Source organism: Oncorhynchus keta, chromosome 10, assembly GCF_023373465.1.
Source record: "Oncorhynchus keta strain PuntledgeMale-10-30-2019 chromosome 10, Oket_V2, whole genome shotgun sequence".
In the NCBI taxonomy this organism is placed as follows: Eukaryota; Metazoa; Chordata; class Actinopteri; order Salmoniformes; family Salmonidae; genus Oncorhynchus; species Oncorhynchus keta.
The window spans coordinates 54,907,945-54,920,277 of record NC_068430.1 but is presented as its reverse complement, the minus strand read 5'-3'; the positions used below and the strand labels follow the sequence as shown (position 1 = coordinate 54,920,277).

The following is a 12,333-nucleotide window of genomic DNA, read 5'->3' as shown; positions in this document are numbered from 1 at the left end:
TAGAGATGTTGCGCAACATGAGCTCGTGGGCACTCATGAAGTGTTTGATTAGATTTTCGAATGCATTTGCATTGATGTCAGAGTGATTAGAGGGACAATAGAGTGCTGAGTACCAGTCAGTTAGCAAGTTTGGAAGGCTACTAATGACCAGCAGCAGCATCAGAGCTTGGAGTAGCCTAATTACCGTGACTAAACGGTAACGTGGCATTTGACTGCCTTCATGACTCGTGACCGCCGGTGTGGTGGTAATACGGTCACTGCAACAGCCCTAGTAATAGCCACACATAAGTATTTTTGCACACTCATAATCACACACATGGAACTATACACATATGCATGGATCATCAAGTATTGAATGAATGTAAGATTAATGTATCGGATTTATCTCACTCTTTCAGGAATCTTATCTCAAAGGATGTTTGTGATGCTACCATGTGGAGGAGTTGGAGTGAGTTACTCAGAATAACACACGCACGCATGCACACACACACACACACACACACACACACACACACACACACACACACACACACACACACACACACACACACACACACACACACACACACACACACACACACACACACACACACACACACAGGCAAACAGCTCAACAGACCCTGTAACAAACAATCAAAGAGTCATGTGAAATCTGTCCACTTATCTAATCACATTACAAAATGGCAAACATTACAAGCTTGATTATACCTCATTACACAATTAAGCTAATAGAGCGACAAATTGTGGAGGCTGTTGTTGCTGGCGGCGACACGGTCGAAACGCCAATCAGATATCAAAGGCAAAGAAGAGGTGAGAGATGAGAGGAAGAGAGAGAGGAAGAAATGGGGTGGACTCTGAATCGTTCGCTTGGAGGGGTGCCTGGGGAACTGTGGTTGAGTGGTTGAGTGGAGGGGAATTTATTCAGGAGGAAGGGATGTGGGGAAAGAGAGAATCTAGACACTAAAGAAGAGGATGGAGAGAGGGGGAGAAGAGATAAGGAGGAAGAATGCTGCTAATATGGTGTGGATAAAGAAAGAGAAAATGCAGACACTGAAGAAGAGAGGAGTGCAGGAGGATGATGAAGATGAAAGAGAAGGGGCAGAGGAGCGTTGAAGAGTAAAAGAGAAGGAGGTAGACTGTGTATAGTCATGATGAAAAAAAACTGGACACTGAAGAAGAGGATGAAGAGGGGGTGAGTGGAGGAGAAAGAAGATGAGAGCAAGAGGGTGAAGAGGAGAGTAGAGGAGGGTTTGCATGGTGTTGATAAGGCGCCTGATCTGCCTGGATTTCCGGCCTTTGGTTCCTCTGGTGAGGCGAGCTGATTGAAACAAGATGGCGAAGAAAGTGATAAAAGAAATTCCTAGGATTTCATTGTTCTGTCGTGCCAAACCGCCAGAAATGTGGAGTTTTGAAACATGGAATAACAAAGGGAGTGAGAGAGAGAGAGAGAGAGAGAGAGAGAGAGAGAGAGAGAGAGAGAGAGAGAGAGAGAGAGAGAGAGAGAGAGAGAGAGAGAGAGAGAGAGAGAGAGAATCTGAGAACAGGAATACTCTACTACCCCCTTTACTGTCATCATCAGCAGTTAAAGTCAAGGTTGTGGTGATTTGTGTGGGTAAATGTTACCCTTGCCACTTCTATCCCCCTGACTCCCAATAAGTTATGCTACTCTTCATTTAGTTGGTTCACAGTAGAGACTTTGTAATCCAATACTGTAATAATCCAGTCCTTACCACAACCCGTCACCTCTGTTTCCTAATTCCACTGCATGACTTCCTCTTTACCTCATTGGGCTGTCACATAGTTGATATCAAGTGACACCTATTTCAACCAATGAACTTATAATGTTTCTAAACGATGCCCTTGTTTCTCCTAGTGGTTTTAACTTTGATCCCGCCCCCTGGTAAATTCCTGGTTTTGCATGATTGACAGGTGGACAACGATACGATCTGGAATGAGACACACACGTCGACAGCGTCTCGCTTGGCGGCAGGCAGCGTGACGGAACTGGCGCTCAGGGTAGCACAGGGAGAGCTGAAGGTGAGACCGCCAACTGTTCATTGTCACCTCAGTTACACCCCCACTTAGTTATGTCAGGGAGACGTAACACAACTGGTCAGAATTGTCAACACTGTAACATACATTAATATACCTGGATATTGAAGCATAATGTCATTTCTGTTCATTATTTATGAACTTCACATGAAATTGGAATTTAAAAATGGCCTTTCTATATCAGTACCATTCAGTGTATTCTGAACTGATGAACATCAAATTGTAAGATGTGCTCAGAGAGAGCCAAAGTGTAACAGTTTCTATTCACATCTCACAGAATGGCTTTGCAGTGGTGAGGCCCCCTGGACACCATGCAGCCCGCTCTACCCCCTTGTAAGTACTGCACAGACGCACACACACACACACACACACACACACACACACACACACACACACACACACACACACACACACACACACACACACACACACACACACACACACACACACACACACACACACACACACACGGAGCCAGGAGGTCTCTAAAATAATTTCAAAGGGTTTTCCCTACACATCAAAAGCACCGTCCAAAAGTGTGTGTTATGTGTGTGCCCAAGGCTTGTGTACATGTGTGTGTGTGTGTGTGTGTGGGTGCATGTCTGTGCTTCAGTCTGAAATAGAATGCATTAGAAGGCTAACCACATTCAGCTGTGTGTGCTTGCATACGTCAGCGTATGTGTGTGTGGGTGCTTGCATGCGTGAGTGGGTTCACGCGTGATAGTGTGTGTGTGTGTGTGTACTCAGCAGTGCCTGTCACTAGTAATTTATGTGTCGATAAAGACTTACTGGAGGAAAGGAGTTGGCCGGTAGATATGATCTACAGTTCACACTCGCCGAGCTTATAGCTCCTGCTGACAACACCGCTTTCAACATTCCTCTTCTCATTTTCATACATCAACTCTTTCTCTCACACCTTCTCTGTCTCACAATATCCTGGGGATATTGAGTACGAGTCAGCTTACGAGTCAGTGGTTTATGCGGAGCACACTCTCTGAAATGCGCGAGGAGGGAGGTCACGAGAAATGATTTCAGGTCACGAGAAGTTGTTTCACGAGAACTTATTTGGATATGCGGAGAGTATTTTCGTCTTTGTGTTTTGCTTTTGTTTCTGTTATGGCTTTCTTTTGTCTGAGATTGTCAGATGTTTACTTGCCGTGTCTTTTCTCCATCATTCATACATTGCCCCTTCGCCATTCAAACCAAGCCTGAAATATGAGTGCATGTCCAGTGAAACAAAGCGTGTTTGACCCATTGGCACTAATATCCTCACATCACCTAGTATGTGTATTGTGAGGACATTCTCTGAGATGCCCTCACATTACATTTGGGTGTCTTTTGTCACGTTATGGGGACATGACCTCCTGTCCTGATTAAGTCCATATGTGTCTTTCCAAAAGGGGTTTCTGCTTCTTCAACTCCGTGGCCATCGCAGCCAAGCAGCTCCAGCACAAACTCAGCATCAGCAAGATCCTCATTGTGGACTGGGTGAGAGATGACCTCCATCACTGGTCCCCACATGGGAGCTTAACACTTGCTTACTTACACAACACACATATTGACCATACGCGTGGTGTCAACATTCACACTGATCTCTGCTTTTCACATGAGTCTGGGCCCGCCATGAGTCTGGGCGTTAACACAGACACAGACACACGTTGGAACACATGCACACTTAAATACTACCTGGTTTGTAAAGACAAATAAGATGCAAACATCCAGAGCAAGTATGAGACTGGTCAAGCATACTACATAATTACGAGTCTGACAACCCCTTGACCTTTATCCCCAATGTGCAGGATGTTCACCATGGCAACGGTACCCAGTCAGTGTTCTACAACGACTCCAGCGTGCTGTACATCTCCCTGCATCGCTATGACAATGGCAACTTCTTCCCCGGTAGCGGTAACCCAGCCGAGGTAAAGTTAGGTTGGACGATCCACCACCACGTACATCATGCTCCCCCATCAAATACATGATTGGTCTTTTCATGTGGGGGAAAAAAAGAAAACGTCTGAGCCAAGCACAGAACGGATTGTGTCTGCCCAATAGTCTGAAACCCCTTTAGCGTTTGTTACTACCCACTCCATTCTCACCAAATAAGGAGGATAAAAAAAGGGGATGTTTTACCATATTCTTCATCATGGGAGGATGGTCCATTAGATGCTATGCTGGCTTGGATGTGGCTCAGCCTTAAATGGCCCCTCGACCGCCACTGAGCTGTGTGGTAAACCTCTGGGGTCTCTGTGTCCCTCGACCACAACCCTGTGTACCTATATAACACACCAAGGGGTAGCATTGATGTCATCAGGGGTACCACAGAGAAACATCAGGGTACCCGTAATCCGCTCCAGCGTCTCTTAAACATGAAAGGAATAACAGAAAGGGGGGGGAGACGAAGAAAGGGGATGAAGAAGAGTAGAACAATGGAGAAAGAGAAAGAGAGGGAGAGTGACTAGTTGGCAGTGGATGGCGGAGCTCATGTGTTTTGAGTTTGCCCTGTGAACATCCCGTCTACCGAGAGAGAGTCAAGTCAGACACTCTGCAATGCACATCATCCTCACACACACGAACACACACACGAACACACACACACACACAAAGGAAATTACTGCAATTTGTTGCCAAGAGTGTGTCACTCAGAGTCCTCACTATCTCCTCACCATGACATTGAGCGATGGCGGAGGAGTTTCAAAAGCTAAATAGCCGTTAGCAGACATTTTTAAGGCTTACTCTCCTCTTAAGACCAGGGGATCAGTTAGTATGCCACCCCACGAACGTGAGGTCAAATCAGGGAGACATCCACCAGTGAAATATAGTCTCTCATGACAGATGTTAACATTTGGTTCTGGGTGCGGAGATTATGTGAAATATAACTAGAAACTGAATATCGCCAAATGCCGACTCAAGAATATACATACGTCCCTGTAGTGTGTTAAAACTGGGACTTAATCTGGGTGTAGTTTTGTTGTTGCTGCGAGGGATTTATAAGCCGATTTGACAAATTGTATCAAAAATCAAAATAGTTGAGTTGATGGAGGCGTTGAATTAATGGCCAGCCGTCTTTCATTTGGAAATCGTAATCAGTCCCGTATGTCATTAAAATGTGACGCGGCTTTTACTCAATTGTAACAAATGCGCATTTTTCAACAACCGTGCTGATAAGTTTGTGAACATTTGATGCAAAATATCTCATGACCTTTCAACTCTCAGCACAACTTTCCATGAAGTAAGACATAACTCTCTCTCCCGCTCTGTCCAGGTTGGAGCAGGAGCAGGTGAGGGCTTCAATGTCAATGTGGCGTGGACGGGAGGCTTGGACCCTCCCATGGGCGACGCTGAATACCTGGCGGCATTCCGGTACAGTAGAGACACACACACCTAACCTACCTCACTTTACCTCCAGCACAATTCACATTAAAACAAAATCACAAAGATTATATTCTAGTCAAAGCCAGGGGTGCCCGCTAATGATTCATAGGGAGTCTTACCGAACCTCTTCACTCATCCTTGAAACAACAACAGACAGCTGTGATATAACAGACATGTATGTATGTCATGTGTTCAGGTGTTATATTGTGGTGCGAGTTGGATGTTTGTGATGCCATCCAATCCATGGGGGAATTCATGAATGAACTGAGACCAGCGTACATTAATGAACATACTTTGCTGGTGTCAAACCATATATGAAAAAGTAATACATATTCTGAAAGTTGAGAAACAGCCCTTTCAAATGACATGACATGCAATCAAATGGCAATCAGTCAAGAGAAAACACCTTTGAACATGTGTATCTTTGTGTGTCTTTTCCCAAACAGCTGCCATTTACACAAATTCCTAATGAAGATAGAGAAAAACTTCTGAAATCAGAATTGAACTGGAATGACAAAATAAGGCATATAATAACAATAATTGTCTTTTAACTTAAATTTCTTCTTATATACATTCCGCTAGGCCTATAGCCTAATACACAAAGAGTCAGAATTAAAAGCATGCAAGAAAGGTGAAATTACCTGTCACAATCTGAGCTACTGGGTGAAGACTAGAGCTGTGTTCGAATACCCATACTAACATACTGTATACTACATACTTAATGAGTATATACAACATACTATTAGTTCATTTTAGTATATTGTAAACGAATGGTATCGTTTCAGTTGAGCATACTAGTGCTTCGCCTGTCTACCGGAAGTTGATGCTGTTGCTATACAAACTCTTGCTAGCTTGTTAGTGTTCATAAATTCAATCTGGAGTGCCACAGTGCGCTCTGGGCGTTCGTAAATCCAGAGAGTGGACAGATTGTCCTTTTGTTAAAAAAAAAATCTCAGAGCATTCAGAGAGCACACCGGACACTCTGGCCGAGGAGTAGGGCTGATCTGAGCGTTCAACGGCAGTCAAGCACCCAACCTATCTGAGTAACGTTGGCTAGCTACTTCCAGACACAAATGAGAGAACACCTCACTCTGACCATTTTACTCCCCCTAGCAGAGCTGGTTAGGCTGTTTTCATGTTATACAGAGTGTTGGTGACTGTAACTGTGCTGCTGGCAACAATTTAATTACGCTTTTTTTGCCCATGTTTACTGACACCGGACATATTCTGCGCAAGTGTGCTCTGAAATCGGAGTAGATATCCAGAATGAACTATGTCCATTGAAACGCACAACGACTATACCACTTAGCTAAGAATGATGTGAATAATCAAGTCAATAAATGTTGTTTAGTTAGTTAGCAGATAGTTAATATGCTTCCTGGCAAGTTCGATGTATTAGTAGCCAACTAACGTTAGGTAACTAGCTAACATGCTGGTACATACTGCAGTAATGCTATGCGGTTTGTAAGGATAACGTAGCTAACAAATTGTCAGCCAACATAATGTGTAATGTAAATTATTTGAAAAGTCATTACTTTATTACATTGCTCAACATTTTCTTAACATTTGTCATAATAAGTTAAAGCAATGAATTTGTATCCGCTCTCTAAGGACTTTAGCTGCATATTTTCCACCGTTTTCTTCAAATCTGAAAACGTTGTGAAGCCACGCCCATTTTCTGAAGAATTGCATTATGGGCCCTAAAAGCACGGAAATAGTGTCCACTTCTTGTATAATTCATATTTTGGCGAATTTAGTACGGCATCTGGGAACTTTTGGAATATTAGCTATATCCATACTATGACCAATAAGCATACTACAGTTGAAGTCAGAAGTTTACATACACCTTAGCCAAATGCATTTAAACTCAGTTTTTCACAATTCCTGGCATTTAATCATAGTAAAAATTCCCTGTTTTAGGTCAGTTAGGATCACAACTTTATTTTAAGAATGTGAAATGTCAGAATAATAGTAGAGAGAATTATTTTTTTCAGCTTTTAGTTCTTTCATCACATTCCTAGTGGGTCAGAAGATTACATACACTTAATTAGTATTTGGTAGCATTGCATTTAAATTGTTTAACTTGGGTCAAACTTTTCAGGGTAGCCTTCCACAAGCTTCCCACAATAAGTTGGGTGAATTTTGGCCCATTCGTCCTGACAGAGCTGGTGTAACTGAGTCAGGTTTGTAAGCCTCCTTGCTTGCACACGCTTTTTCAGTTCTGTCCACAAATTTTCTATGGGATTGAGGTCAGAGCTTTGTGATGGCCACTCCAATAACTTGCCGTTATTGTCCTTAAGCCATTTTGCCACAACTTTGTAAGTATACTTGGGGTCATTGTCCATTTGGAAGAGCCAGTTGCAACCAAGCTTTAACTTCTTGACTGATGTCTTGAGATGTTGCCTCAATATATCCACATAATTTTCCTACCTCATGATGCCATCTATTTTGTGAAGTGCACCAATCCCTCCAGCAGCAAAGCACCCCCACAACATGATGCTGCCACCCCCGTGCTTCACGGTTGGGATGGTGTTCTTCTGCTTGCAAGCCTCCACCTTTTTCCTCCAAACATAACGATGGCCATTATGGCCAAACAGTTCTATTTTTCTTTCATCAGACCAGAGGACATTTCTCCAAAAAGTACGATCTTTGTCCCCATGTGCACTTGCAAATCGTAGTCTGGCTTTTTTATGACGGTTTTGGAGCAGTGGCTTCTTCCTTGCTGAGCGGCCTTTCAAGTTATGTCGATATAGGACTCATTTTACTGTGGATATAGATACTTTTGTACCTCTTTTCTCCAGCATCTTCACAAGGTCCTTTGCTGTTGTTCTGGGATTGATTTGCACTTTTCGCTCCAAAGTACGTTCATCTCTAGGAGACAGAACGCGTCTCCTTCCTGAGCGGTATGACGGCTGCGTGGTCCCATGGTGTTCATACTTGCATACTATTGTTTGTACAGATGAAGGTTGTACCTTCAGGAGTTTGGAAATTGCTCCTAAGGCTGAACCAGACAAGGTAGGCCTTGAAATACATCCACAGGTACACCTCCAATCGACTCAAATTATGTCAATTATCCTATCAGGATCTTCTAAAGCCATGACATAATTTTCTGGAATTATTCTGGAATTTGCCAAGCTGTTTAAAGGCACAGTCAACTTAGTGTTGAAAAACTAGTTTTTAAAATTTAAAGTTTTAGCCCCTTTTCTCCCCAATTTCATGGTATCCAATTGTTGTTAGTAATTACTATCTTGTCTCATTGCTACAACTCCCGTACGGGCTCGGGAGAAATGAATGTCGAAAGCCATGCGTCCTCCGAAACACAACCCAACCAAGCCGCACTGCTTCTTAACACAGTGCGCCTCAAACCCGGAAGCCAGCCGCACCAATGTGTCGGAGGAAACACCGTGCACCTGGCTACCTTGGTTAGCGCGCACTGCGCCCGGCCCGCCACAGGAGTCGCTGGTGCGCGATGAGACAAGGATATCCCTACCGGCCAAACCCTCCCTAACCCGGACAACACTAGGCCAATTATGCGTCACCCCACAGACCTCCCGGTCGCGGCTGGCTGCGACAGAGCCTGTGTACTGTCTTTTATTTATTTATTCGTATTTTTTTAAATGTAGGGTGTAGATCAGCTTTGATATTGCAGATAGATCGTAGCTTCCATTCATGTAATTGTCTGCATTATTTCCAATACCCCATAGATTTTTTTGTAAATATATATATAACACACATGCACACTGTACACATACATATAAATACACACACACACACACACACACATATACAGTTTAAGTCGGAAGTTTACATACACCTAGGTTGGAGTCAATAAAACAAGTTTTTCCCAGAGGTTCGAAATTTGGATTTTGGAGCCCTCTTCCAGTTCAACCTATAGAAAACACTAAGGCACATCATAAGTTCAGGCAATTGTGGTCACTTTTCCAATCATGAGATGTGATATGCAAGGATAAATGTATCCTTGTTAATGTTTTTAAACATGTGTTTATGTCATTCACAAAGGAGGACAATTTCATTCTGTGTTAAGAAAAGTGAGGGATGCTTTTTCCTTTCCATCCTAAACTCCTGCACTTCTATGAGAAGCATTGGAAGCTCTAGAAAACATAATTGTTCGATTTAGTAATAAATACACATGAAAGGCCATTTCAACTGGGGAACACATTGCTTTTTTGGAGAAACAGCCTCATAAATGAAAGAATTTAAGGACATTATATTCATTATCCACCCTAGTGATTCAAGATGAAGGACATGCATCTCATCAGTACATTTCCATCATGTCATTCTCAACATATCCCTAATGACAACATATCCCTAATGATAGCAAATTTACAATCTTTCTCTTTATTTACACTCTCTGTGTGATTTTTCGTTGGAGTCCTGTGTCGCCATGACTATGACAAGCTAGCTTGACTGGAGCTAACATTAGCCGATGTTAGCTTCTATGCCAATAGAGATTTATAAATTAATGAAACTTTCAAAACATCATAAAATAGAACAACAATAATATCATTACACTCCGCTTAACTTGGTGTTTTATATCATATGCTTTATAACTCGCTCACCATGAAGATAAAGTTTCATATAAATGTGTTTATCTGGTGCTTCTCTCTTCAATTTTCAGTTGGCTCTTTCAATCAACTGGAAAGAGCCACTATAGAGCGAGAGCACAAGAAGCAAGTGTTGTCAACTATTTTTCAGGGAAAATCGCTATTTGCTGTTTGTTTTGTCGCTAGAAGTCGCTAGATTACGTTTTGCCAGAGCTGCGATGACATCAGCCAATTTAACTTGCTGTGGTACAGCTGCCATTAACACCATATAAACTCTTTGTGTCAAAACTCCCCAAAGGCAGCCTCAAAAGTAGGGGTTTGAAAACTTGTTAAATATAGCGACAAAGTCACTAAATTGGCAACACTGCGTAAACTAAGCACTAGAGCGAGCTGCTCCCTCTGTGGGCCGAAACAAGCATAACATCCCTTGACTATAAATACGTGATAACAAAATGCAGAAGATTAGGCTACTGTACTATATACAGTACCTTCAGAAAATATTTATACCTCTTAACCTACTCCACATTTTGTGTGTTACAGCCTGAATTCAAAATGGATTAAATAGATTTTTTTTCTCACCCTTCGACTATACACACAATACTCCATAATGACAAAATGAAACATGTTTTTAGAAATGTTTGCAAATGTATTGAAAATAAAATAAAATAAAAATGTACGTAAGTATTCACATCCCTGAGTCAATACTTTGTAGAAGCACATTTGGAAGTGATTACAGCTGTGAGTCTTTATTGGTAAGTTTCGAAGAAATTTCCACACCTGGATTTTGCAAAATTTACCCATTGTTCTTTTCAAAATTCTTCAAGCTCTGTCAAATTGGTTGTTGATCATTGCTAGAAAACCATTTTCAAGTCTTGTCATAGATTTTCAAGTAGATTTCAGTCAAAACTGTAACTTGGCCACACAGGAACATTCAGTGACTTCTTGGTAAGCAACTCCAGTGCACATTTGGCCTTGTGTTTTAGGTTTTGTCCTGCTGAAAATGTCTCGTGGAAAGCAAACTGAACCAGGTTTCCTTCTAGGATTTTCCTGTACTTAGCTCCATTCAGTTTATTTTTTATCCTGAAAAACTGGCCAGTCCTTTACAATTACAAGCACACCCATAACATGATGCAGCTACCACTATGCTTGAAAATATGGAGAGTGGTACTCAGTAATGCGTTATATTGGATTTCCCCCAAAGGTAACACTTTGTATTCAGGTCAAAAAGTTAATTGCTTTGCCACATTTTTTTGCAATATTACTTTTGCAAACAGGATGCATGTTTGGGAGTTTTTTAAAATTCTGTACAGGCTTTCTTCTTTTCACTCTGACAATTAGGTTAATATTGTGGAGTGACTAGAATGTTGTTGATTCATCCTCAGATTGTTCCTATCACAGCTTTTAAACTGTAACTTTGAAAGTCACCATTGTCCTTCCTCTCCGGCAACTGAGTCAGGAAAGACGCCTGTATCTTTGTAGTGACAAGGTGTATTAATAACTTCACAATGCTCAAAGGGATATTCCATGTCTGCTCAATAGGTGGCCATATTTGTGAGGCATTGGAAAACCTCCCTAGTCTTTGTGGTTGAATCTGTGTTTGATATGCACTGCTCAACTAAGCACAAGAGCAAGGGGTCCAGAGATGAGGTAGTCATTCAAAAATCATATTAAACACTATTATTGCACACCGAGTGGGTCCATACAAGTAATTATGTGACTTGTTAAGCAAACGTTTACTCCTGAACTGATTTAGGCATGCTATAAAAAAGGGCCTGAATACGTATTGACTGAAGACATTTCAGCTTTTCATTTTTAATTAATTTGTTAAAAGAAATTTGAAAAACATAATTCCACTTTGACATTATGGGATATTGTGTGTAGGCTAGTGACAAAAAGTATATACATTTAATCAATTTTAAATTCAGGCTGTAACACAAAATGTGGGAAACGTCAAGGGGTGTGAATACTTTCTGAGTCTCACATTCTCCCATATGTCTGGTTGGCAACACTGGGGACCCAAACATGAGCAAGAAACGGTATTACCATTTTTTCACAGCAACTATATTTCCCTTTTTCTCTGATGTTACAGACAAACTTGGACCAACAATAGTAGCCCAACAATAGAGGCCTGACTTTATCAGAAACTTGCTCACAGATGTATATAAACACATCAATACCAGCCAACAACCTCTTTTGACCTCAGTGGGTCTATTTATGTAAGGGAGTGTGTACACGTATTACTATAAAATGGGTTTCCATGGCCGAGCAGCAGCACACAAGCCTAAGATCACCATGCGCAATACCTAGCATCGGCTGGAGTGGTGTGAAGCTCGCCGCCATTGGA

At 41.9% G+C, this 12,333-nt stretch overlaps 1 protein-coding gene across 3 annotated transcripts in view; it reads left to right on the top strand.

Moving 5' to 3' along the window:
• The window catches only part of LOC118388983 (histone deacetylase 7-like), a 266,283-nt gene that overhangs the window by 56,850 nt on the left and 197,100 nt on the right, over nt 1–12,333 (top strand). For all 3 annotated transcript variants that reach the window (XR_008144664.1, XM_052527300.1, XM_052527301.1), the window contains exons 15-20: nt 399–448; nt 1,930–2,037; nt 2,330–2,385; nt 3,453–3,540; nt 3,852–3,971; nt 5,315–5,412. Coding sequence is in view for 2 of the 3 variants with exons in the window: in XM_052527300.1 (XP_052383260.1) it covers nt 399–448; nt 1,930–2,037; nt 2,330–2,385; nt 3,453–3,540; nt 3,852–3,971; nt 5,315–5,412 (520 nt within the window). In the remaining variant the exon portion in view is untranslated. The remainder of the gene's footprint in view (nt 1–398; nt 449–1,929; nt 2,038–2,329; nt 2,386–3,452; nt 3,541–3,851; nt 3,972–5,314; nt 5,413–12,333) is intronic.